The sequence below is a fragment of the Bubalus kerabau genome, chromosome 1 (genome assembly GCF_029407905.1).
Source record: "Bubalus kerabau isolate K-KA32 ecotype Philippines breed swamp buffalo chromosome 1, PCC_UOA_SB_1v2, whole genome shotgun sequence".
Classification (NCBI taxonomy): Eukaryota; Metazoa; Chordata; class Mammalia; order Artiodactyla; family Bovidae; genus Bubalus; species Bubalus kerabau.
The window spans coordinates 151,312,107-151,339,715 of NC_073624.1; the positions used below are offsets into that span (position 1 = coordinate 151,312,107).

At 39.6% G+C, this 27,609-nt stretch overlaps 1 protein-coding gene across 8 annotated transcripts in view; it reads right to left on the reverse strand.

The window, feature by feature from the left end:
- Positions 1-6,905: 6,905 nt before the first annotated feature.
- Positions 6,906-27,609, reverse strand: part of ASCC1 (activating signal cointegrator 1 complex subunit 1) — a 112,664-nt gene continuing 91,960 nt past the window's right edge. For 5 of the 8 annotated variants that reach the window (XM_055535336.1, XM_055535335.1, XM_055535354.1 and 2 more), the window contains 2 exons: positions 8,725-8,882; positions 6,906-7,305 (listed from right to left, as the gene is read on the reverse strand). In XM_055535336.1, coding sequence (XP_055391311.1) covers positions 8,766-8,882 — 117 coding nt within the window. In that variant the 3' untranslated portion in view covers positions 6,906-7,305; positions 8,725-8,765. The other 3 variants (XM_055535351.1, XM_055535353.1, XM_055535369.1) reach the window with 3 other exon arrangements.

The window sequence follows — 27,609 nt, forward strand, 5'->3', positions numbered from 1 at the left end:
CCTTTTTGTTAGCTCTTCTGAGGGCAACCCTAAAAGGCAAATGTCTGGCCATTTCATCTGCCTTGAGGCTTCAAATCTGAAATAGGCACATTTGCTACGGTTCTGACTTCAAGTTGATTTTAGTAAGTCACTGGGGAAGAGGGTGTGGGGAGGCTGGTTTTTTTGAGGTGTTTTTGTTAAAATTGTGATCTTTATCACTGCCTTTAGAAATGTGTTGACTTAAAACATTTCTGGGCACAGTCCCAGGATCGGAGCAGAAATGGGGCAAGGTTTATATCACAAATAAATTGAAGAGGAAACAGATAATCTGACAGGACAAAACATATTAAACTTTTGGGACCCAAGCCCTGGATTGTTTTTATTGAAAAAACAAACAAACTTTAAAAAAAAGAAAGAAATCAAAGGCAATGAAAAACATGATCTTAATCGATAAGTAGAAAAAACACAGGTTACAAGGTTCATAGTCGCCTGAGTCTGGCTTGCCTGGGAATTCTGAATGCATCAATGGCTTGGGCTGGGGTCCCTTGGGAAAACAGAAAACAATAGCTCCCATTCCGTGTTTTCTTTTATTCTTTGCAGCTGGACTTAGAGGTGCTGCTGCAATGAGGCCCTGGCCATTGATGTTTTCATCTCACAGTAAATAAAGCAGCCTTGCCCTGCCCAGTTGTACGCAGCCCCAATGTATAATGGAAGAGCAATTTGTTGTCATATAGACTGAGGGCAGACCCCCTCTTACTAGCTGGGTTCTTGGGCAAAATATCTATTTTCTATCTATAAATTAATGATGATGCCACTCACCTCAGAAGACTGCTGTGGAACCCATGCAAAATTAAATACTAAGTGCCTGGGCATAGTGAACATTTCTAAAATGCTATTTCTTCTTCCCTCAGGTTGGGAACGGAGAAGGCAATGGCACCCCACTCCAGTACTCTTGCCTGGAAAATCCCATGGACGGAGAAGCCTGGAAGGCTGCAGTCCATGGGGTCGCTGAGGGTCGGACTCAACTGAGCGACTTCACTTCCGCTTTTCACTTTGATGCATTGGAGAAAGAAATGGCAACCCACTCCAATGTTCTTGCCTGGAGAATCCCAGGGACGGGGGAGCCTGGTGGGCTGCCGTCTATGGGGTCGCACAGAGTCGGACACAACTGAAGTGACATAGCAGCAGGTTGGGAAGAGGTAGCTTTGATGTCCCATAGTTCTGAATACATACTAACATTTGCCATCTTTTTCCATTTCAATCCTAGTCTTTTAGCAAAGCTAGTTATGTGCCTCCCAGTCATTAAGGAGGCAGAACCTAGATACCATACACCTCCCATGTCAATACTATCTTATGAAGCCCCTGGTCTTCAGGAATGACTACGGTTGCCCAATAAAGAGTTTGGAAAGGCTTTAACAAGATGCCCATCAATAAGACAATAGCTGTTTCCAGACCCTTGAAGGTCAAAATGTTTCCCATATTTCTGGGTAATGCCTCAATAGGACTTGCCTTCTGTAGCACCTTCAAGATGGGTCAATATTAGCCATGGGCAAATCAACAACAATCCAGAACTGTTAATTCTACTGTAAAGCTACTTAGAGAAAATTCAAATTTCCAGATAAGAAAAAAGTTGTAGAAAATGGACATTAACTATAAAGAAGAAAAGGTTCTCCTAAATTTTGAGAGACTTACTGGCAGGTCAGCCTTTTCAAACCAAAGGGGTCTCAAAGTTGCTGGGTATATTTGATTAAATGGTACATTTTTTTTTTAATATTTAGCAATACAAAATGGAAGAAGGCCTTAGTTTTCAAATAGGAAACTTAAATTTAACCACATCTTTAAAACCATTTAACCTCATTTCTAGAGGACCCCACAGACATAAAAATACAAACAAAGATGTTCAATCCAGAATTATTTAAAATAGCCAAACCTGGAAACCCAATCAATGTCCATTAGCTAGGGATCAACGAGTCAAATTATAATAACATACAAAAGGCTATTCTGCAGACATAATGTAACTCTGTTATCTATTGACAACTAATGTGATCCACTGCATATTACTTGGATCCACTGTGTATTACTGGGTAACGAAAGCTCATTATAAAAGACCATATATAACAGGTTGGGCTTCCCCGATGGCTCAGCACTAAGAATCTGCCTGCAGGTTTGATCCCTGGGTTGGGACAATCACCTGAAGGAGGAAATGCAGTCCACTCCAGTATTCTTGTTTGAAAAATCCCATGGACAGAGGAGCCTGGTGGGCTACAGTCCAAAGGGTCACAGAGTTGGACACCACTGAATGATTGAGCATGCACGCACAGAGTATAGTGCAGCAGTTCTCAGATTTCTGGTCTCAGGAATCCTGTACACTGAAAGATTATAGAGGAGTCCAAAGAACTTCTATTTTTGTTTAAACGAGATATACAGTATAGACACTGATATACTGTACTTGAAAAAAAACCTGGCCTCTCAATTTTTCTGTGAACCTAAAACTGCTCTAAAAGATCTTTCAAGGAAAAATTAATTTTCAGTTCAGTTCAGTTGCTCAGTCATGTCCAACTCTTTGCGACCCCATGAACCGCAGCACGCCAGGCCTCCCTGTCCATCACCAACTCCTGGAGTCTACCCAAACCCATGTCCATTGAGTCAGTGATGCCATCCAGCCATCTAATCCTCTGTCATCCCCTTCTCCTCCTGCCCCCAATCCCTCCCAGCATCAGGGTCTTTTCCAATGAGTCAGCTCTTTGCATGAGGTGGCCAAAGGTATTGGAGTTGCAGCTTAAAAATCAGTCCTTCCAATGAACACCCAGAACTGATCTCCTTTAGGATGGACTGGTTGGACCCCCTTGCAGTCCAAGGGACTCTCAAGAGTCTTCTCCAACACCACAGTTCAAAAGCATCAATTCTTTGGTGCTCAGCTTTCTTTATAGTCCAACTCTCACATCCACAAAGGACGACCCAGAGGGATGGTACAGGGAGGGAGGAGGGAGGAGGGTTCAGGATGGGGAACACATGTATACCTGTGGCGGATTCATTATGATATTTGGCATAACTAATACAATTTTGTAAAGTTTAAAAATAAAATTAAAAAACAAACAAACAAACAAAAAATAACAACACTGACTCCTATTAACAAAATAATGTATTTTATGGAAAAAAAATTATATTCCCCACCCTACTCCCCACAAAATGTAGTACTGTTTTATACTTTGGCAAATCTCTTTAACGTCTGGCCCAAAGGAAGAAAGGTAGATTAGCTTCTGTATTATAGCAAGTGTTGTTAGTTTGTTAGGGCTGCCGTAACAAAATACCACAGACTGGGTGGCTTAAACAGCATTTATTTTTTCAATAAATTCTGGAGGCTAGAAGTTCACAATTAAGGTGTTGGCAGACTTGGGAATTCCCTGGTACTTCAGTGGTTAAGACTCTGCTTTCACTGCTGGGCCCGGGTTTGATCCCTGGGCACAGCCAAAAAAAAAAAGAAAAAGGTGCTGGGAGACTTGGCTTCTCTTGTCTCCTCTTGGCTTGCAGATGTCTGCCTTCTTATTGTCACACATGGTCTTTGCTCTGTACATGCACATAGCTGATGCTTCTTTCTTTTTTGGTTGTCAAACGATCCTTTGAGGTATTTTCCTTTGTTGTCCTTAACTAGCTGGGCATTCCACTGGACCACTGTTGATGTCATCCATGATGTCACTGAGGGTGGCAGCCATCAACATTGCAATCCACAGACTGGGCAGTCCCTGGGATCTCTTTAATGATTCCAGACAGTTCTTTTTTTTTTTTTTTTTCAGACAGTTCTTGAACTAAGGATAAGTGCCACATCTGCTGGGCAATGCTGACAATCTCATCAAAAATTGTATTTCCACTGTGCTTAATGTTCTGCCTCTTTCTGTCTCTTGGCCATTCCTTGAGGGTTTGGATGATCAGGGAAGAGGCAAAAGGAACTTCCTCAGTCTGGCCCTGTCTGTTCTGTATTGGTCAGTTTCACTGTCATTCTCAGACCCTTCTAATCACCAGTTACTAGGCAATATCATCAACCAAACATTTTTGCAGACAGACCCAGGGACTGATGATCTTGGTAGTCTGGGGTCCAATGTTTCTTCATGTGTCCAAATTTCCTCTCCTTATAAGGACATCAGTCAGACTGGCTTCGGGCCCACAGTAACAGCCTCAGCCTCATTTTAATTTAACTACCTCTTTAAAGGCCCTATCTCAAAATAGTCACATTCTGAGGTGCTAGGGGGTGACAGCGTTAACATATGAATTCTCAGGGGACACAATTCAGCCCCTAACAGCACGTATAACGGGAAGTAGCCAGTAATAGCCCAGCAGAAGTACTGAGAACAAACTAAGTTATCTCTAAAAAACACGTATCTAAAACCTAAAACTACCACCTTATAAAATTCTAAAGAACATAAGAATATACACACATACTATTCTATTAACCATCAGTGTGGTGATGTTACCATATCACATAGCCTCTGGAGACTCCAATGTACACTCAGGAAAGAATTAGAGTGGAAAAGGCCAATTATATCTTAGTATTTTCATGAGAACAGTAGGACCTTCTTGCCCCTCTAAAGGAATCAGGGACTCTGAGGGGTCCAAAAATTACATTTTGAGAACCACAGATACAAGCTTTATGACCTCAGGCAAATTTCTTAACCTTATTAAATCTCATTTTCTAAAATGAGGTACGATAACACCAACTTATCAACTTATCAAGGCTTCCCTGATAGCTCAGCTGGTAAAGAATCCATCTGCAATGCGGGAGACCTGGGTTCGATCCCTGAGTTGGGAAGATCCCCTGGAGAAGGGAAAGGTGACCCACTCCAGTATTCTGGCCTAGAGAATCCCATGAACTGTATAGTCCATGGGGTTGCAAAGAGTTGGACATGACTGATCAACTTTCACTTCACTTCAACACCAACTTAAGTGGGCTTGTGAAGATTTAATGAATAAATACACATTTACAAATAAATGACAAATGTGAATACTGTTAATATTAGCTGTTATCATTTGTGAAAAGTTACTTAGCAATATGATATATGTGCTTAAATGCATAAGAAGAAGTAGCTTGTGGATGAGGAAATTTATTTTTTAAACGAATATTTAAATTGAAGCATAACACACACACTGGAAAAAGTTTAAGACATAAAAGTATATATAGCTTGATGTTTTTTCACACAGTAAGCTTATTTTACCTTTAAGAGATCATTTTATTAACAACAAAGTTATTGATAAACAACCACAACAGCTGCCCCTTTTCTTACCTATAACATCCTTGGGCTTGGCTATCCATCTCCCTGCAGGCATAAAGACAGAATCTGAGAGGTGTTCCTTAACTCATATCCCTCTGGCTCCCTTTAGCGCCAGGAAAATGGCAGAGTGCAAGAGCAAACCTGAACTAAGCTTTTCGTCATTATGAAGCTGGAGTCTCATCAGTGTCCAATTTAGTAAACTCTGAAGTTCACTTAAAAAATAACCATTATAAGAAATATTTATCATGTCTCTACCAAGGATATGGAGTTTATTTGGGGGTAACTTCTTATGCCCCATCCAAAAAAACCCCACAAAATTATTCTCACAACAAAGTTCTTTTTATAACAACACAGATCTCGTGTAACAATCGTGGTGAGAGATTCTTTTCCCCCCTCCTCTTCTTTAAAGAGTTAAGGGTAAAGCTAGTGGTGCCTTAAAAGTCAAGGGGAGCGATGTTAGCTACAACTTAACTCTACTTCAGTGCAGAATGAACTGCAAATTGGTAACACTAAGGGAGACTGGATTATAAGTAGAGATCAAATCCTCCAACCCTGACCTCATTTCAGTTTGGTGAAAGGGGACCTGGAATCTTAAACAATTCTGTTAGTGCCATCAAAAATTATTTGCTTACACTGTTGCTCTTCATAAAATTTCTGTCATACATCAAAACTACCTGCTACTCTCTCTCCATAATAAGTAGTTAAAAGAGTACTTTCTTTAGAGCTATGGTGTCTCAAAAATTTGTCTACTGGCATCCAGGAAAAAAAAAACCAACTTAAAACATAAACACATTTCCATCCCCCCCCCCCCCCACAGTTCTATTGATAACTACTAAGCTACAAAATTCTATAAAACACAAAAATACACAGGTACATACACTATTAACCATCAGAGTGATGATGCCACCTTATCATGTAGCTGCTGGAAAACTCCACTTAACAGTAATGCTAAGTCCTTATATGCTCGGTTTACCTCTGAACACTAAATAACAGAATTTCTGTTAAGAATTTATGACTTGGGGTAAAGAATCTGCCTGCCAATGCAGGAGACATGGGTGCAATCCCTCGATTGGGAAGATCCCCTGGAGCAGGAACTGGCAACCCACTCCAATATTCTTGCCTGGGAAATCCCATGGACAGAGAAGCCTGGCAGGCTACAGTCCATGGGGTTGTAAGAGTCAGACATGACTTAGCAACTAAACAACAAGAACATATAAAGTTACATTTTCCAAAGACAAAAATTTTATTTCTAAAAACTGAAATCATACCTCTGATACTCAAAAGAAGACATCTTTATTTTCTGGCCAAGGTCGCTCAATGGTAGCTGTCAGAAAGAAGCCAGTTAGAAGCAGTACCAAGATGACACGAGGGCACTCAACTCCACACTCGATTCTGCTATTCAGTACTACCCCTGGGAGCGCTTATTCCCATATGCCAGTGAACGATCAGAGGTGAGCGAAGTAAAAGCTCCACTTAAATAAAAACTGAATATTACCTGTAGAAAGCTTTTTTGGGAAAACAACCAACCCGGCAGGCACCAATATTAAGTCCTGGAAGAATAAAATAGCTATGCCAGCGAATAAGTGATGGCAGCATCGTATCCCGATGTACACCAAGGGGGTCAAACTAAAACGAAACAGGAATACCAGAAGAAAAACACAGTCACTTTAGAAATCCATTTATTCACAAATGATTTGTGCTGTCACAAGGATAACAAATCTGAGTGTTACATACAGTCATGACCAGTTAGTGGCCTTATTAACACATGGGGTTCCGAATCAGACTTCTCAAACAGAAAATAATAATCAGGATGAGACTAAGTGGTGAAGGAAAGACAGAGGCCACGGAGGGAGGAAAGCTGTGGGGGGAGGGGCGGCAGGGATGAGAGGTGACAGTGAGGCTGGGGCTCCCTAGCAGAGAAAGTGGCAGGGCTGACGGGTGGGGCTGAGCAGAGGAGCCCCCACCCTCTGCCGGTCTGCAGCAAAGGAGTGCCTTCTGTGGCTGACATTCTCCTGGGAAACTGCACAGTCCTGCTGATATCACCATTTCAATTGCTGCTGCCCTGGAAAGTAAACAGAAAAGAGCCAAATACTGCAGCTCCGTCAGTGGTATGGGAAGGCAAGGGCTGGGGTAGGGTGAAGAGACAGGAACTGAAAGAGCACAAAAGGGACCAACTTCAGAAGAAAAAGGACAGATCAAAGTAAGAGGTTGAAACCTTTACCAGTTATTTTGCTTAAGTTAAAGTTCTAAGTAGTAAAGGAACTGAAAGCAGGGTCTCAGATATTGGTACACCGACGTTCATAGGGCATTATTCACAACAGCCAAAAGGTGGAAGGAACCCAAGTGTCCATCGATGAAAGACTGGATAAACAAAATGCGGTACAATTGGCCCTCAACACATCCATGGATCCCACATCTGTGGAGTCAGTCAACTGTGGACCAAAAATATTCAGATAGTTACAGAAAGGAAAACTTGAACTTACTGTGTGCCGGCAACTATTTACATGGCATTGTATTTGGTCATTATAAGTAATTTAGAAATGATTTAAAGTATCCAGGATGGTATGTATAAGTTATATGCAAATACTATACCATTTTATATAAGGGACTTGAGAATCCACAGATACAGAGGGAGGTCCTGGAACCAAGGAAACTGAGGGATGACTGTATCATCCAGTGGAATATTACTCATTCTTACAAAGGAAGGAAGTCCCGACACATACTACACATAGATAAACCTTGAGGGCATTATGTTAAGGAGAATAAGCCAGTCACAAAAAGATGAATAGTGTATGATTCCACTTATACGAGGTAGTCAAATGCATAGGAATAGAAAGTAAAATGGTGGTTGCTGGGGGGCAGGGGGAAAAGAAGAGTTTTTTAATGAGTACAGAGTTTCAGATTTGCAAGACGAAAAGGTTCTGGAGATATTTCACAAGATGAATATAATTAACATTACTGAACTGTACACTTTTAAGTGGTTTAAGACTAAAGTTTATGTTCTGTGTTTTTTTACCACAATGAAAAAGAAATTCTGGGTACTGATTAAAAACTAGAGTGTAAGAGGAAGGGAAAAATACAAACCTTCTAGAATTTGTTGATATTTGATCTAGGTGGAGAGATTAATAAGATCACACATCTGTAATTCTCTTAAAGTATTAATATTAATACAAAAAAGTTTAAAGGCTAGAGCAAAATCAGTAGGTATGTAAGAAATACTATGAGTCTGAGCTCCAATGGGCTTCAGAGGTACACTTCCAGAGAAGAGCTTTGGAAAGAAAGGTAGATTCTGTGAAAGATGAAGAGGCATATGTTACAGGCGTATGTTCTCCCCATGCCCAAAACCATCCTGGCTGACTGCGGTGACTGTGGACAACCACTAGGCACCGTGGCATCCTCGGGGAGCCGCCCAGGGAAGTTATCGCCCAGTTTCCCACATCCCTTCTTGGCGCTTAAAATGATGATACTTCTCCCTCAGCACCTTGTGAGGATGTTTAACTTCAGTGCTTCCCAAGATCCACCTCAGGAGAAGTCAATCTGTCCACAGGAGGCATAGTTTCCAAAGCTGTCCACTGTGAACCTCTGAGAGATGTGAATTGAATTGAGCTTTAGGGTACCAAAGTAGAAGTTCTCAAATAGCTGAAAAGGAAAAATAAAAAACCCAGAATGAATATGCAAAGAATATCACAGACAAAAATAGTAAGCATCAGATTCTCTTGTAAAAATCTCTTGCTATGTGTGTCCCCAACAATCCTAACAAACCTCTTATGCTTTGTTTCTCAGTATTCTCATCTGAAAAATGATCCTAGAGAGCAGGGACAGGAGTGGGAGTGAGGAAAAAACAGCAACTCTTCGTCGACTGATTGAAAAGACTCCTCTGACAAAATGCACTAGAGAAAGAGGTCTGAGAAATCAACTCCAAAATGTGTCTATTGAGGAGAAATGACCAAGAACTTGTAACAAACATCCTGGGGCCATACCCTGATTCACACGGCCTAACAAAGCTGTTTCTATGGACTTTCAGTTACTGACCATGGGGAATGTTAGTTTTGTTACAGCCAGGATAATATTTGATATAATACATTCCTCTACCTCGTCAACAACATTTATTAGAAACAGTGACTAAAATAAACAGAAGATAAGGTTCCTGCCCTACAAATGATTTTGATAACCTAGCGAGGAGTTCAGAACACTCTCACACAAAAAACAGCCAGGGAAACACTTCTATTCAATGATAATAACAAGTACAAATGATAATAACAAGTACAAATGATAATGTTTATCAAAAACCTTTCATTAGACTTTGGATTCAAGCCAGCATCTTAAAGTAAATGCTCTTTACTACAATTCTTTATTTTAAAAGCTTTCAGCTTTGTCAGAGGAAGGGATGAGCTACGTCCTGAGAAAGACCTACTCCCGTGATGAGCACATTTACAAGGCAGAATGCAAAATGACATCAGGATTCATCCCAAGAAAATTAAGCTACAATGCTTAGGGAAGGAGTGTCAAAGAGCAAAGGGCTGCCCTTTTCTTAGGATGCAAGAGTTGCTCCTTCTTAAATGTCAGCATGATCCCAAGAAAGCCTTTCAGTACGTGAACCAACAATGCTTGAGTAGAACCTAAGGCTGAGACCTGTGCACACTAGCAAGTGACTGTCTTGTCTCTTCATTTTTATACTCTCTCTACAGCCATGGACTTTAGCCGTTGTCACCTCTTCTCTTCCTGCAGTTAATTGCCTAGCAAAGTGCCTGAGGTTCATTAAAGGCTAACTTTATAAAGCCCAGTAAATATTGATTCTTCAACATGACATCAACTTGACCCCAAAGATCTATTTAGAGCTTGTGTGCTGCATTGTCTTGTCTTTCAGAAAGGTGATCAGCTCCTGCCTACATTGGTTTACACAATTAACTTCTCTTCCTGCCTTTGGCAGCATGTTCAAACCATATCTACCCTTTTGTGTAAGAAAATACTGCCTGAAATGTTTATTGGCTAATCCCCTTTGCTGAACATTAATTTGAAGTGAAAACCACGTCAACAAGACCGACAGATTTGTAGCTTTACAAACTGAAGCCTTCTAGGTACAAAAAAGACATAACCAAATGGGCAATAAAAAACAAGCCAAAAACAAAACTAAAAGGGAACTCACAATACTTTTAACAAGTTACTTTTTAGGGATTAGCAGCCCATGGTTCTCCTCTTTGTGCCTATGTTTCCATGAGATGGAGACACCACAGCTAGGACCTAGGAGGTACTTATCTCTGACTTCACTTTGGCATGATTTGACAGGGAGATTTCTCATGCTTTAGGTTTGAAGCAAAGAGTACATACAACTATAATGAAATTAGCTGGGAGGTGATTTCAATGCAGCAATTACAAAACTGAAACAGCAGACTGAACACAAATTCTCTTGCTTCTCTAAAGCAAGAGCAGTGGGTGGGAAGAGTGAAGTCAGTCTAAACTTTCAACAGGCCATGTGGGAGCTGTGGACAGACACCACCACCCACAATACAAGACCATAAAGGGCAAGGACTCAAAAAGATGAATAAGTCAAAGTACCTTCCTTATAAACTGCAAAGCACTACTGAAAAGTAAATATTGCCTATGATGTTTACAACATCTCTCTGCTCTTTCTGAAGTGATGAAGTGATGTGAAAGTCGCTCAGTCATGTCCAACTCTGCGACCCTATGGACTGTACAGTTCATGTAATTCTCCAGGCCAGAATACTGGAGTGGCTAGCTTTTCCCTCCTCCCGGGGATCTTCCCAATCCAGGGACTGAACCCAGGTGTCCCTCATTGCAGGTGTTTTTTTTAACCTGTCCTTATTCTACCTTCATAGGTTGCCATCTTCTTCCACACCTGTGGTAACATCATAATCAAATGAATTTCTTATCCAAAGTCCCTACTGCAGTGTCAAGCTTCATCTTGGCCTTTTCTGTCCCCATGTCCTTATTCTGTGTTATTTATGATGATTTAGTAACAATCTTTCATAGTTATTTTATGTTTAGTCATTGTTATATCTCCAGTTTTAAGCTTTTGTTTTAGTGTTACCAATTATTTCTAGTGATTCATTAAAATATAACCACTCTGGAAGAAGGGTATTTTATGTTCTTCAAAGCTGAATTTCACTATATGCTGTAACTGTAGCCAGGAGACTGTATATGATCAATAAATATTTGTTGGATAAAATGACAACAAAAACAAATGTTGAAAATGTCTGTGTACTTTGTGTTGGAAAAGAGAAAACATGGCCTTGTTTAGATGGGCATAAAGATTTTATTTATAGATCACTGCCTAGGAATCCTTGAGGACTTACTCAATGGTATTACTTCTAATTATACCTCAACTGAAGGTATATTTCAGTTGAATGTGAAGAAAATTTTTATTAGTGAAGAAAAATTTTATTAGTAACAGAAATTTCATATATTCCTTTAAATTTCTATGTTTCTTATTTGTCAAAGCCTAGTCTTGACTCAAACTTTTGATCTGGAATGTCACTGGGCACCTGATGATGTGCATTTTCTTGTAAAGAGGCATATAACGTGGTGCTGTATCCCAGGCCATCTGGTTAGGGAGACCGGGTATGTGTCAGAAGAGAGGCATGTTGATGACACGGCTGTGTTCACCTTGTGACAAGTTATTGTGTTATGCATTCAATTAAAAAGTTTACCTAACACAATATAGACAGTAAAGGTTAAGTGTGGGAGGAGAGGTACAGACAATCAGTAAATGCAATGGGAGGTAAGAAAATGATGGAGAGGGCTTGCTCTCTAGACAAGCCCTTTAGAAGAGACAGACACTGAGTTGGGCCTTGTAGCAAGTCCAAGACTTAGAGAAGAGGGGGAGGGAGGGCAGCGTGAAGGCAGAAATGGGTCTGGAGGGCTAAGGAGATCGGTTTAGATGTATGCAGGGTTCCTAAAGAGAGGCAGTGAGAAGCACTAAGGCTAGAGACATAACGAAGGTGAATCAGATTAAGGGGGGCAGGGGGTCCTGAGGGTGAGATTCAGAAGTGAGACTTCATTCTAGATGGTGGGAACCACTGAAGCTTCTGAGTAAGCTTGGGGCCCAAGATGAAAACCAAAGGAACTTAATCTGGGTGTGATATAGATCATGCTAACTGGAGAAAGGAACAAGCGAATAAAGAAAAGGAGACCAGGGTAGTAGTTAAGTTGTGACATACTGAGTGTCTCTTGACTAAAAATAGTTAGTAGTGGGCCTAGAAAGACTGGAGCAGATGTGAAATACTATGAATGAAACACAGAACAGACTCTGTGATTTTCTGGATATGAAGGAGGATACAGGAGATGAGAAAAGTCATGGATGACAGGGTATGTGAGGGCATTAGAGATAGTAGCAGAATATTTCTGAGTGGAGCGATTTTATAGGAAAAACAGACAATTCAGGTCCATATCTTTAGCTGTTTATCTCAAGCCCTTCTCCAACCAAGGGTTTGCCTGATATCCTCTGAGAATATAAATGAAAGGCATGAAATCTATAGCACAGTTAAGTGGAAGCACATCCCATAAAAAACTTTACAACTGTCCATTTTTTAAAATTGAGTAGTAGTTCTCTATATATTAGGGAAATGAACTACTTGTGTGATGAATCGCAAATATATTTTCCCCCCAGTTTGTCATTTGTCTTTTGACTTTACTTATGGTGATTTTTGCCATGTCAATTTAAACTTTTATAAACTCAAATATATCATAACAGGAGATTTTTAAAACAAAGTTACCTAATGCAAATACTGTTATATATTAAAAGATCAAGGTGAACAACAAACATATAAGTGTTGACAATAACACTAATGAAATGAAGATCATAACAGCCAGAGTTTACTGAGTAACCATGCATGTCAGGCATTACACTTTGGGCTGTATGTGATTATCTGATGGCCTCCTCATTTTGGAGTTGAATGTGAAGTTTAAAAGGCTAAAGTAACTTGCCTAAGAATACACAGCAAATAAACAGTAGAAAACTGACATTCATCAAGTTTGAAAAAGGGGAAAAAAAGGAAACTAAGATTAAAACTCAGAACTTATATACAAACCAGAAACAGACCCATAGACATAGAAAACAAATGTCTGGTTACCAAAGAGGAAAGTGAGGGAGAGATACGTTAGGAATTTGGGATTAATCTATACACACTGCTGCTGCTGGTGCTGCTAAGTCACTTCAGTCGTGTCTGACTCTGTGCAACCCCACAGACAGCAGCCCACCAGGCTCCCCCGTCCCTAGGATTCTCCAGGCTAAAACACTGCAGTGGGTTGCCATTTCCTTCTCCAGTGCATGAAAGTGAAGTCGCTCAGTCATGTCCTACTCTTAGCAACCCCATGGACTGCAGCCTACTAGGCTCCTCTGTCCATGGGATTTTCCAGGCAAGAGTACTGGAGTGGGTTGCCATTGCCTTCTCCGAACCTATACACACTATTATATATAAAATAGATAACCAACAAGGACCTACTGTATAACACCAGGAACTATACTCAATATTGGGTGACAATCTACATGAGGAAATAATCTGGAAAAAAAACAAGATACACATGTATGCACAAGTGAATCACTTTACTGTATACCTGAAACAAACACAACATTGTAAATCAACTATACTTCAATTCCAGTAGTCATGTACAAATGTGAGAGTTGGACCATACAGAAGGCTGAGCATAGAAGAATTGATGCTTTCAAACTGTGGTGCTGAAGACTCTTGAGAGTCCCTTGGACAGCAAGGAGATCAAACCAATCAGTCCTAAAGGAAATCAACTCTGAATATTCACTGGAAGGACTGATGCTGAAGTTGAAGCTCCAATACTTTGGCCACCTGATGCAAAGAACCAACTCACTGGAAAAGACCCTGATGCTGGGAAAGATTGAAGGCTGGAGGAGAAGGGGGTGATAGAGGAGGAGGTGGTTGGATGGCATTACCAATTCAATGGACATGAGTTTGAGCAAACTCCAGGAGAGAGTGACAGAAAGGGAAGCCTAGAGTGCTGCAATTCATCAGGGTGCAAAGAGTTGGGCACGACCGAGTGACTAAACAACACTTCGATTAAAAAAAAAAAAAAAAAAAGACTCCATGTTCATGGATTGGAAGAATCAATGTTCATGGATTGGAAGAATCAATATAGTGAAAATGAGTATATTACCCAAAGCAATCTATAGATTCAATGCAATCCCTATCAAGCTACCAATGGTATTTTTCACAGAACTAGAACAAATAATTTCACAATTTGTATGGAAATACAAAAAACCTCAAATAGCCAAAGCAATCTTGAGAAAGAAGAATGGAACCAGAGGAATCAATGTGCCTGACTTCAGACTATACTACAAAGCTACAGTCATCAAGACAGTATGGTACTGGCACAAAGACAGAAATATAGACCAATGGAACAAAACAGAAAACCCAGAGATAAATTCACACACCTGTGGACACCTTATCTTTGACAAAGGAGGCAAGAATATACAATGGAGAAAAAACAATCTCTTTAACAAGTGGTGCTGGGGAAACTGGTCAACTACCTGTAAAAGAATGAAACTAGAGCACTTTCTAACACCATACACAAAAATAAACTCAAAATGGATTAAAGATCTAAATGTAAGACCAGAAACTATAAAACTCCTAGAGAAAAACAAAGGCAAAACACTCCCTGACATAAATCACAGCAGGATCCTCTATGACCCACCTCCCAAAGTAAGAGAAATAAAAGCAAAAATAAACAAATTGGACCTAATTAAACTTAAAAGCTTTTGCACAGGGAAGGGAACTATAAGCAAGGTGAAAAGACAGCCTTCAGAATGGGAGAAAATAATAGCAAATGAAGCAACTGACAAAGAATTAATCTCAAAAATATATAAGCAGCTCATGCAGCTTAATACCAGAAAATAAATGACCCAATCAAAATACAGGCCAAAGAACAAAACAGACATTTCTCCAAAGAAGACACACAGATGATTAACAAACACATGAAAAGATGCTCAATATCACTCATCATCAGAGAAATGCAAATCAAAACCACAATGAGGTAACATCTCACAATGGTCAGAATGGCTGCTACCAAAAAGTCTACAAACAATAAATGCTGGAGAGGGTGTGGAGAAAAGGGAACTCTCTTACACTGTTGGTGGGAATGCAAACTAGTATAGTCACTATGGAGAACAGTGTGGAGATTCCTTAAAAAACTGGAAATAGAACTGCCATACGACCCATGACCCAGCAATCCCACTGCTGGGCATACACACCCAAGAAACCGGAATTGAAAGAGACACGTATACCCCAATGTTCATCGCAGCACTGTTTATAATAGCCAGGACATGGAAGCAACCTAGATGTCCATCAGCAGATGAATGGATAAGAAAGCTGTGGTACATATACACAATGGAATATTACTCAGCTATTAAAAAGAATGCATTTGAATCAGTTCTAATGAGGTGGATGAAACTGGAGCCTGTTATACAGAGTGAAGTAAGTCAGAAAGAAAAACACCAATACAGTATATTAATGCATATATATAGAATTTAGAAAGATGGTTAACAATGACCCTATATGCGAGACAGCAAAAGAGACACAGATATAAAGAACAGACTTTTGGACTCTGTGGGAGAAGGCGAGGGTGGAATGATTTAAGAGAATAGCATTGAAACATGCATATTACCGTATGTGAAATAGATCACCAGTCCAAGTTTGATGCATGAAACACAGCACTCAAAGCCAGTGCATTGAGACAACCCTGAGGGATGGGATGGGGAGGGAGGTGGGAGGGGAGTTCAGGATGGGGGACACATAAACTCCCATGGCTGATCCATGTCAATGTACGGCAAAAACCACTACAATGCTGTAAAATAATTATTAGCCTCCAACCAAAATAAATAAATTAAAAAAAAAAAAAAAAGACTCAAACTCAGGCAGCCTAACTCTAGAGTCTAAGCTCTTTAACCTCTGCACTCTTTCCTAGTAGATGAAATCCCTTAAAACCTGGCCCTGTTAAACAAGAGAGGAAGCTTGACTCACAAAACTCCCAAAGGCTGAGATGAATATATTCTCTCCTTGTCACTTCTACTTTCACTGTAATCTCTTATCTTGGACCTGGTTTAAGAATCAGTGGCTCTAGTTCAGCTATAAGAATTTTAATTGAATTCTGGTTGAAAATAAGCACAAATCAACTAAATGGCTCCATTTAATTAGGTACCTGAATGGAGAAAAAGAAAAAGCTTAAAGTACAAGTTTAGAAAAGAGAAACTTGGTTGCTCCTTTTAGGCTAACGTAGTCCAAGAAGAGCAAAGTGGTCTATTGTTTAGAAAATAAAAGACAGAACAGGAAAATTTTAAATTCAAAAAGAATTACAGCAAGGTATTTAAATCATGTTGAGTTTTTCCTCCTCACTGTTGTTTTATAACAATTCCTTGGGGATTTTGAAACCTAAACCTTTTTCTTTCTGAAAACATTTCTCTCTGATGCGCACACACATAGAGCCCTGCTGTGCTGGAAGCTAGTATTTTTTGAAGTCTGCCATAAAGAAATAAAACAATGAACAGCTGCACAAAACTATAAATATTTGATGAGAAAATAAAAACAGAGTTTAAGACCGCCAATATTTGCAAAATCACTTGTAAGTAATATGTACTAATTTGGACAATTTAAGAAGAAAATTTAAAACTTAAGTATGACATTTGAAAAATGTCAACCACACAGTTGCTATTCTTTATTGACAACACTACTACTCACAGTTATCTTCAGAAAATTAAACAAAGTTTTCCTATTACGGAGTAAAGAGAGAAATGTGGACCACCAAGATGAAAAGGGTTTTGGTCAAAACCAAAGCTTCCCTGACAGAATCTCAAGACCAAGATCTAATCATCTTGGTGTCCCCTGCTCACATGATCTGTGAAGCCTCCCATGTTTTAGTTTGTACATGGTTGTTTCCTAGGGAGAACACAGAAGGAATTACTATTTCTGGTAGTATAGTGGTATACACTGAAAGAAAGCAAAGAGCGAGACTTCAGGGCTAATTGTGGTCATTTTTCCTTGCTCTCATTTCAGACCTTCTACTCCTTCCTCTCAGGCTCCATGACACAACCATAAAATATCAGAAATAATTCCACATGTGACAAGGCTGAAAAGATGAGTCTGAAAATCTCAGTGAAAGTGGAGAGGAACCTTCTCATATCTACAATCTCAAGCTACAGAACTGAATGAATGGCCAATCCTCAACAGCATAATGACAGACATGTTGGAAATCCCTGTCTATTGGACTTCCCAAATAAGGCCCACTCTCTTTCTTCAATCTTAGACAAAGTAGTGGCCACTCTCTTCAAAGATTTCTCCTTTAAGAAAATCTATTTCTTGTGCTAGGTAGACTCAGCAAGCTATCTGCTGTCTAATATGACTTCAAAAAGAGGAAATTCAGTTTTGAAGTCTAAAATGAAGATTCAAAATACGTAATTCCTGGCAAAAGAAATAAAAGCCAAAATAAACAAATGACATCTAATTAAACGTAAAAGCTTTGCGTAACAAAGGAAATCAATGACAAAATGAAAAGACAACCTAATGAATGGGACAAAGTATTTGCAAATGATATGGCTGATAAGGGGTTAATATCCAAAATAAATAAACAGCTCATACAACTCAGTAACAACCAAAAAAAAAAAAAATTAAACAATGGGCAGAAGACCTGAATAGACATTTTCCCAAAAAAGACATACAGATGATTAAAAGGCACATGAAAAGATGTTCAACATCATTCGTTATTAGACAAATGAAATGCAGATGGAAACAACAATAAGATAACACCTCACAGTTGTTAGAATGGCTACCATCAAAAAGTCAGTAACAAATGCTGATGAGAATGTGGAGAAAAGGGAATCCTCCTATACTGCTGGTGGAAATGTAAACTGGTACAGCCAGTATGTAAACCGGTACATCAGGCATGGAGGTTCCTTATAAAACTAAAACAGAATACAACCCAGGCATTCAACTTCGGGTTTATATTTAAAAAAAATTTTTTAAACACCAATTCAAAAAAATACATGCACATTAATATTCATAGCAGCACTGTTACATAATAGCCAAGAAATGAAAGCAAAGTAAGTATCCACCAGTAGATGAATAAATAAAGAAGATGTGGTGTATCTTATATATATATATATATATATATATATATATATACACACACACACACATATACACACACACATCATACATATACACATAAATATTTGTGTGTGTGTATATACAGGAATATTACTCTGCCATAAAAAAGAATGAAATTATGTCATTTGCAACAACGTGCATAAACCTAGAGAGTACTATGCTTAGCTTAAATATGTCAGGCAGAAAAAGACAAATTTGTATGCTATCACTTATATATAAAATCTAATAAAGAAAACAAATATACACAGCAAAATAGAAACAGACTCACAGATATAGAAAACAGATTAGTGGATACCAGTGTGGCGAGGAAGAGGGAAGGGGCAAGCTAGGGATATAAGATTAAAAGACACAAAATACTATGTATAAAATAGATAAACAACAAAGATATATCATATACTATAGGGAATCATAGTCATTACTTTGAAATAACTTTAAATGGAGTATAATCTATAAAAATACTGAATCACTCTGCTGTACACCTGAAACTAACATAATATTGTAAATCAACTATATATATATTTTTAAAATGTAAGTCCTATGAAATTTATAGTCATTCTTGATATATGCGAGTTAAACTAACTCTTAGAACATAATCTGGTGCAACTGAAAATAATACTAGTATTCAATTAATGCAAGTATTTAGAAGGACAGAGTGGGTCCTCTTTCTCCCCCAACAAAGGATGATCTTTATTGTTCCCATGTATGGCAATTAGACTTTTGAAGCCTAAAGTACAGAGGGATAGCAAATGCACACTACTTTGAAGTTTTCCCAGTGTTTTTCTTCTATAATCTGTTTTACCAACTTCTATTTCTCACAATTACCTCCTGTTTACAGATAAAAGTAACAGTAATAACACCATTTTGTACTTAATAGTAATGCTCACCCACTTCCCTCCTTACCAGGGATTGTATGAGGATGAATGGAAGACAGTCTGACAAACACTTTGAGCTCTTTGGAAGGCACTCCTGCAGGAAGCCTTGCTGAGGCTAAATAACACCTTTCATCTAAGGATCTATAAGAATCTCACAAAGCCCAGATCATTAACCCTTCCAAAAATCACTGTGACATAAACCAGAGCTCAGCAATACTATCCTCATTTAAATAAGATAAGAGACAGAGACAGGCTAGGACCACTAACACTGTGATATGCATTTAACAGTTTCTGGGAGCAGGCCTAGAACACAGGCCAGCAGCAGGCCGTGTCTACATGGCAGTGTGCATTTGCCTCACAATCTGAGTAGCAAATCTGTACGAAAGAACAATAAGCGGGGAAGAAGTTCCATTTGTGGGCTATGGGTATGCAATCTGAGCAGCAAAGGAAGTGGTCACTTGGATTTGTGGCCATGAAAGAGAAATAAGTAACGTGAAAAAACTTTAATCATAGCCCTTAGAGGATCCTAATTGAAAACAACAAAAATAAATAATGGTATACTTCAGAAGTATTCTTCACCCAATTGGCCTCTAGGTATAATATAAAAAGACTTTAGACAGTAAACAGAAAGATGTGGACATTAGACTAAAAAGATAAAAATTTAAAAAATACCACACAGCTTTTCATATGCTATATTACTAATCTCACTTAAGAGTTAGGATCACAAATAAGTTTCTTTTTCCACAAGTAAGTTTTGTTTCAAAGTCTTATTTGTTAAAATCCCCCAAACCTTAAAAAATGATTCTGAGTTCTGTCAAGGAACCCAGCAATTCCAACCTTCAGGCCTTCTTGGACCTTGTATTTTCCTTCTGGCTGTGTGTGACATTACTTCGAAGACAGCAAATATGAGAGATGCAAAGAGACAAGAAGGAAAATGATGATCCGACACCTCAGGTCCAAAACACCTTCCATCCACGAAAAAAATATTCACATAGGCTGCACTCACATGGATTCTTTCTAAATCTTCATGGAAGAATACAATGGAGTCTATTCACACTGAGGTAAGCCATGTCCCTCCAAACACACACAAACACATACAACTTCACCTAGAAACCAAAGATAGAAACTTCTTTTTTACTGAAGACAGAAATCAAAACAGTTCTTAGGGCAAACGAGACTTCAGTGCTTTCCTGTCAATAACCACACAGCTATTCTATCCCTCAATTTTTCCATCTTTACACATGGACAACACCTTACAAAGATATTCTGCAGTTACAGGAAGATACATTATCAACGTATTTTGAGCTCTATTATTGTCACTCATCAACTAAAACCTCCAGTGCATCATCACAGGACAAAAAGCAGCTTCCTTAAAAGAAAATAAGAAAAGTCAAGTAGGAACTCTGATAGCTTACAGTCTCTGCAGTCATCAACTGGTCTCATGGGGCTGTAATATTTTTAACGAATGGAGCAGAAACATCTACTTCAGAGTAAAAGACAATGTGGCTGTTAAGTGGTTACTCTCCCAGTCTTTTCCAAATACAGCCCTAACTCCACCTCAGATACCACATCTAATCTGAAATCTGAGACTACAGTAATCAGTGGTGAGACAGCCAATAATAACAGCTAATAATAGCCAATAAAAATGGGACATAATGTGTATCCAGGAGGCCAGGGGCACCTCAGAGCCAAGGAACAAGTCAAGGCCAGTCTGTGTGAGAAGTAATCCTTATCGTCAACTACCTCTGTAATCAGAGGACTCAGCCGCAATTTTCCAACCCTTTTAACACATCACTCCTGCTTTGGCACCTCCATTACATCAGTACCAAAAAGCTTGCATGTCACCAGAGCCGAAGTCTCATCTCCACTGACTTCAATGGCATGGGAACGTCATTAGGCTGCGCACACAGAAAAGGAACGTGAACTTCCCTCATTGATTCTGCTCTCCCGAACTATGTGCCTGTCTTGGCTGCAGAGAGCATGAGGAATGTTATGAGGAGCCTGACCTGAGGAGCCGTCAGGCAGAAGCCAGACAAAACAGCCAAGGAATGAAGGCTTTAAAATCTCCTTCAAATAATTTCGCAGGGTTGCACTTCTGGATGTGTGGCCTGAGCCTCACTGCTGACTTGAGGATTATCAAGTTTAAGACTCAGCTGGTAAGGTCAAATGACCTATTAAGAGAGTGAATTAAAACCGTTCTATACAAACAGAATGCCAGGCAGTTCTGCTGAGCATCTCAATACTCAAAATGCCAAGGGACTTCCCCTCCTCTCCCTTCCCTTTTCGGTTTTTAAAAGTAGCAAGAAAAAAAAAGTGGGGTGGAGGTAGGAGGCAGGAAGAGAGAAGAGGCTGTGCTGACACAGCTGAAGAACCCGACCTCATCTCAGCACACACCAGCACGCTCTGCCAGTTTCCACAGCACCATGCAGAATTAGCATCAGAGAGAGGCCGCTGGGATTCAGTTTGCTGCAAAATTACTTTCGGAGAAAGCCTTGCCTTCAGGCATGGATATTATTGCTTCTTCAGGGCAAAACTGCCCCAGGTGGCTGCTGGCGAGCAGGAACTCTTCAATGCCCTAAGCCTGTGCCCACCAACCCTAAGGGCAGATGCCCTTTCAGAATCTAGGTTGTTTCCACAGATAAATTCTTTCCCTCAGAAGGCGGCCACCTAATGCTCATTCAAATGCGTTCCCACTCTTACTTTCAGCTTGGTCATCTTCCCTCAGGGATTACTCATAACTGTCCCTCAAACAATAGCAACAGGAGGTAAGTGTTTGATCTTTGTATCATACATATCATACAGGAGAAAGGAAGTGCGAGTCAGCAGAAAGGGGCAGAGATGATTTCTGCTCAGCCTGGGGGTTCTCTGGGCAAGCAGCTTTAGGCTGGTAGGGCACAAAGATGCTGACTATTGTGTCAAGTGACAAATTCAGAAAAAGAACAATGAGATGGGAGAAAAGGCCATCAGGTGCAGCCACTTCCTCTCCAACTTTTCCAATGGGAGGACAGCAATCAGAAAAGTTGAAAGAGCACATCAGAGGCCCCTTGGCAACATCAGGCACTGGCAAGAGTATATATACATATAAATAGGAGCTGTCCAAAAAATAGCTGGGTTTGAAATGCTTCCTTGGAAGATGGGAGAGAGGTTGCCACATGTTATCTTAGATTTTCAACTAAATCATCTTATCTCATTAGACAACAAAACATGAAATATTCTGTCCTCTGTCAGGACCATAGGAAACCTGCTTTCAGTAGCACCAATGCAACATTATCTATTATGACACACTCTTATCTGTAATCCAGTCCAGATGGCCTCCTTCCCTTCTGCAAAGGTGTGGGCTAAATGCCAAATAAGCAAAAGGCCTTGGGAAAGGGATAGGGTTATCTCTCCCACCCCGCCAACACACTTCAGGAGTTGCAAGATCTCTACAATTTAAGGAACTGGTATCAATGTTTTAACTTACAACTGAGAGAACAAACTTTGAACTAGCGTTCTGAATGATTTATATTTTGTTTTTCTACTTTTATTTTGTAATAATAATGTTCACCTATGAGCATTAATTCTAAAATTGCTTCATCACTGAGTTACAGGAAAGAGGACATTATTTCTTAAGAAATCATCCCAGTTTCATGGCATTATGAACTTCACTCTCATTTCTTTATCTCTTCCCATGATGTCCTCCAACATTTGGAATAACACTTAGACATTTGTTGGCACCAAGCCACCTAATCTAACATGGTTTCATTTGGCCTGGTCTCTAAACAATAGGCTGACTCAAAAAAGACAGTGCCCTGCCACCATCTCTAGGTACAGATTTATACTGGCTTGTGGTTGGTCAGTTGCCAAGTCGTGTCCGACTCTTTAAGACCCCATGAACTGTAGCACACCAGGCTCCTCTGTCCTCCACTATCTCCCAGAATTTACTCAAATTTATATCCATTGAGTTGGTGATGCTATTAATAACTAACCATCTCATCCTCTGCTGCCCTCTTCTCCTTTTGCCTTCAATCTTTCCCAGCATCAGATTCTTTGCGGTGTGTTTACACTGTAGCTAAAAAACCACAATGGAATATATAATTCATGCCCATATAACGCATACAATGGAATATTATATGGGCATGTAAACATATAGTGGAATATTAGTCAGTCTTAAAAAAACTAGATCCTGATACATGCTACAATGTGGATGAAACTTAGAAATGTTATAGGATTGAAATAAACCAGAAACAAGGAAAATATTGTATAATTCCACTCATATGCGGTACATATAGGAGCCAAATTCACAGACAGAAAGCAGAATAATGAGTGCTAAGGGCGGAGGGAAGGGGAGAATAAAGTTACTGTTTAATGGGTACAGAGTTTCAATTTGGGATGATCCAGTTCTGGAGCTGGATGGTAGTGATGGTTATAGGACAGTGTGATGGGGTTATTAATGCCACTGAATTATATACTTAAAATGGTTAACATGGTGAATCTTGTGTATATTTTACCACAACTGAAAAACCCCATAAAACTCAATGGATCCAAGTGAATCATAACCCAACTCCCTTCATTTGTAAAGTACACCCAAAATGATATACTAGACCCCTAGATATGAATATATAAAAGAGATGAATATTTCCCACAATAATAAGTACACTGTTCAAAGAGTTCACAGCAATGGGATCAGAGAGACCAACTGAATATCTGTCCCCATCTCCCAGAAATACGGCAAACAGTAGCTTAGTGTTTTACATTGAGGAGGGATTCAATAAAATATTTTTCATTCTGATAAAAAACAGAAATGATTTTAAGCAAAGTAATTTTAACCAGATAATTACTTTCTACTCTCAATGTCTTCTCCTATTTCTTGTCATCACATAGGTTAGGCTTTCCAAACCTGTCATTCCCTGCCTGAGCCAAGACAAGGCATGAAGTATCCCAGAACCACGGCAAAGATGAACAGCCAATAAACAGAAATTCAAGAGAGTGAAGGGAGGAAAAAACATCTTGTATAAACAGACAGCAACAGACCAGGGAGGGTGCATCTTTCTAGAATGGATGCTGGCTCTGTCAAAATCAGCTAAGAGCCTGTTTTCCACTTTCATTTTAACAATGGTTTTGCCTCACTGACAGTCATATTTTTGGGTGACCTCATTAGTGTTTTAAGACTTCACTTTCCAGGCAAAGTGACACATGAAGCAAATTCAGAGGATAAGTTTTGGTGAAATCCTACTTGGATTTAAATTGTCCCCCTGCCCCCAACCCAGTAATCTAAAACAAGAAATGTACCAAACCAAATTGAAGCACCTCAAACTGTACTTTTCCTTATATATCTGATGCTCCAATCACTTGGCAGAAGTCTTTCAGATTTTTAACATAAAACACATTATTTCTATTACTAGCAAAATATGAAAAGCCCCTAATGATTTCTTACATCTCCCATTTGCTTAAGTTTCATTCTGTAATCATCAAGAATGAAGGCTGAGCCACACTTTATCACTAACACAGCAAAGCAAGAGAGGCCATATTTTGGCAAGGTGTCTTATCACAGGTTCCTTCCTATATGTCACGTTTTTCTGATAGTCATGCTAGTAATGTATTTGGGACTGATTTACTTTAAAGTTCACTGGCATTTACTCTTCATTCAATATTTTTTATTAATACATCTGCAATAAGGCATAAATGAAAATGTGAAAGGAATCACTGTTCATGTTTCAAGTTAATCAGTGTACACAATGGGCTTCCTTGGTGGCTCAGACACTAAACAACCTGCCTGAAATGCAGGAGACCTGGGTTCAATCGCTGGGTCAGAAAAATCCCCTGGAGAAGGGAATGGCTACCCACTCCAGTATTCTTGCCTGGAAAATTCCACGGAGAGAGGAGCCTGGTAGACTACAGTACATGGGGTTGCAAAGAGTTGGAAACGAAAAGTGGCTAATACGTTCACTTTTTCACTTTCACAGAGAAACACAAGACTAATTTTGGATGTATTTTGAAATAAAAGAAATTAAAGTGTAAATTCAAGGCCGAAATTATTCCTATCAGCTGAAGTTTGCTGATGTGAAGTAATAAAGTTACAGTCAAATTTAACTAAAAAATAAACTTATCAACAGAGGATTGTGACTCTGGGTTCTTTTTTCTGCAATTTAGTAAACTAATTTTTAAAAAATATTTGCTTGAAAAGAGTTAACAAAAATGCAATAGGATTGACGGCTGTTAACTCAATACTTATGACATAAATAATATATCTTGTCAGTCAGTTCAGTCGCTCAGTCGTGTCCGACTCTTTGTGACCCCACGAACCACAGCAGGTCAGGCCTCCCTGTCCATCACCAACTCCCGGATTCCACTGAAACCCATGTCCATCAAGTCAATGATGCCATCCAACCATCTCATCCTCTGTCATCCCCTTCTCCTCCTGCCCCCAATCCCTCCAAGCATCAGGGTCTTTTCAAATGAGTCAGCTCTTCGCATCAGGTGGCCAAAGTATTGGAATTTCAGCTTCAACATCAGTCCTCCCAATGAACACCCAAGACTGATCTCCTTTAGGATGGACTGGTTGGATCTCCTTGCAGTCCATGGGACTCTCAAGAGTCTTCTCCAACACCACGGTTCAAAAGCATCAATTCTTCGGTGCTCAGCCTTCTTTATAGTCCAACTCTCACATCCATACATGACCACAGGAAAAACCAAAGCCTTGACTAGACGGACCTTTGTTGGCAAAGTAATGTCTCTGCTTTTTAATATGCTGTCTAAGGTGGTCATAACTTTCCTTTCAAGGAGTAAGCGTCTTTTAATTTCATGGCTGAAGTCACCATCTGCAGGGATTTTGGAGCCCCCCAAAAAAAGTCTGACACTGTTTCCACTGTTTCCCCATCTACTTCCCATGAAGTGATGGGACCGGATGCCATGATCTTCGTTTTCTGAATGTTGAGCTTTAAGCCAACTTTTTCACTCTCCTCTTTCACTTTCATCAAGAGGCTCTTCAGTTCCTCTTCACGTTCTTCCATAAGGGTGGTGTCATCTGCATATCTGAGGTTATTGATATTTCTCCCGGCAATCTTGATTCCAGCTTGTGTTTCTTCCAGTCCAGCGTTTCTCATGATGTCCTCTGCATAGAAGTTAAATAAGCACGGTGACAATATACAGCCTTGATGTACTCTTTTTCCTATTTGGAACCAGTCTGTTGTTCCATGTCCAGTTCTAACTGTTGCTTCCTGACCTGCATACAGGTTTCTCAAGAGGCAGGTCAGGTGGTCTGGTATTCCCATCTCTTTCAGAATTTTCCACAGTTTATTGTGATCCACACAATTAAAGGCTTTGGCAGAGTCAATAAAGCAGAAATAGATGTTTTTCTGGAACTCTTCTTGCTTTTTCGATGATCCAGTGGATGTTGGCAGTTTGATGTCTTGTTCCTATGCCTTTTCTAAAACCAGCTTGAACATCTGGAAGTTCATGGTGGACGTATTGCTGAAGCCTGGCTTGGAGAATTTTGAGCATTACTTTACTAGCGTTGTGAGATGACTGCAATTGTGCGGTAGTTTGAGCATTCTTTGGCATTGCCTTTCTTTGGGATTGGAATGAAAACTGACTGGCCACTGCTGAGTTTCCCAAATTTGCTGGCATATTGAGTGCAGCACTTTCACAGCATCATCTTTCAGGATTTGAAATAGCTCAACTGTGATTCTGTCACCTCCACTAGCCACTTGACTTCATATTCCAGGATGTCTGGCTCTAGGTGAGTGATCACACCATCGTGATTATCTGGGTCATGAAGATCTTTTTGTACAGTTCTTCTGTGTATTCTTGCCCTTCTTCTTAATGTCTTCTGCTTCAGTTAGGTCCATACCATTTCTGTCCTTTATCGAGCCCATCTTTGCATGAAATGTTCCCTTGGTATCTCTAATTTTCTTGAAGAGATCTCTAGTCTTTCCCATTCTGTTGTTTTCCTCTATTTCTTTGCATTGATTGCTGAGGAAGGCTTTCTTATCTCTCCTTGCTATTCTTTGGAACTCTGCATTCAGATGCTTATATCTTTCCTTTTCTCCTTTGCTTTTCGCTTCCCTTCTTTTCACAGGTATTTGTAAGGCCTCCTCAGACAGCCATGTTACGTTTTTGCATTTCTTTTTCTTGGGGATGGTCTTGATTCTTGTCTCCTGTACAATGTCATGATCCTCCATCCATAGTTCATCAGGTAGTCTATCAGATCTAGTCCCTTAAATCTATTTCTCACTTCCACTGTATAGTCATAAGGGATTTGATGTAGGTCATACCTGAATGGTCTAGTGGTTTTCACCACTTTCTTCAATTTCAGTTTGAATTTGGCAATAATATATCTTGCTGCTGCTGCTGCTGCCACTAAGTCAC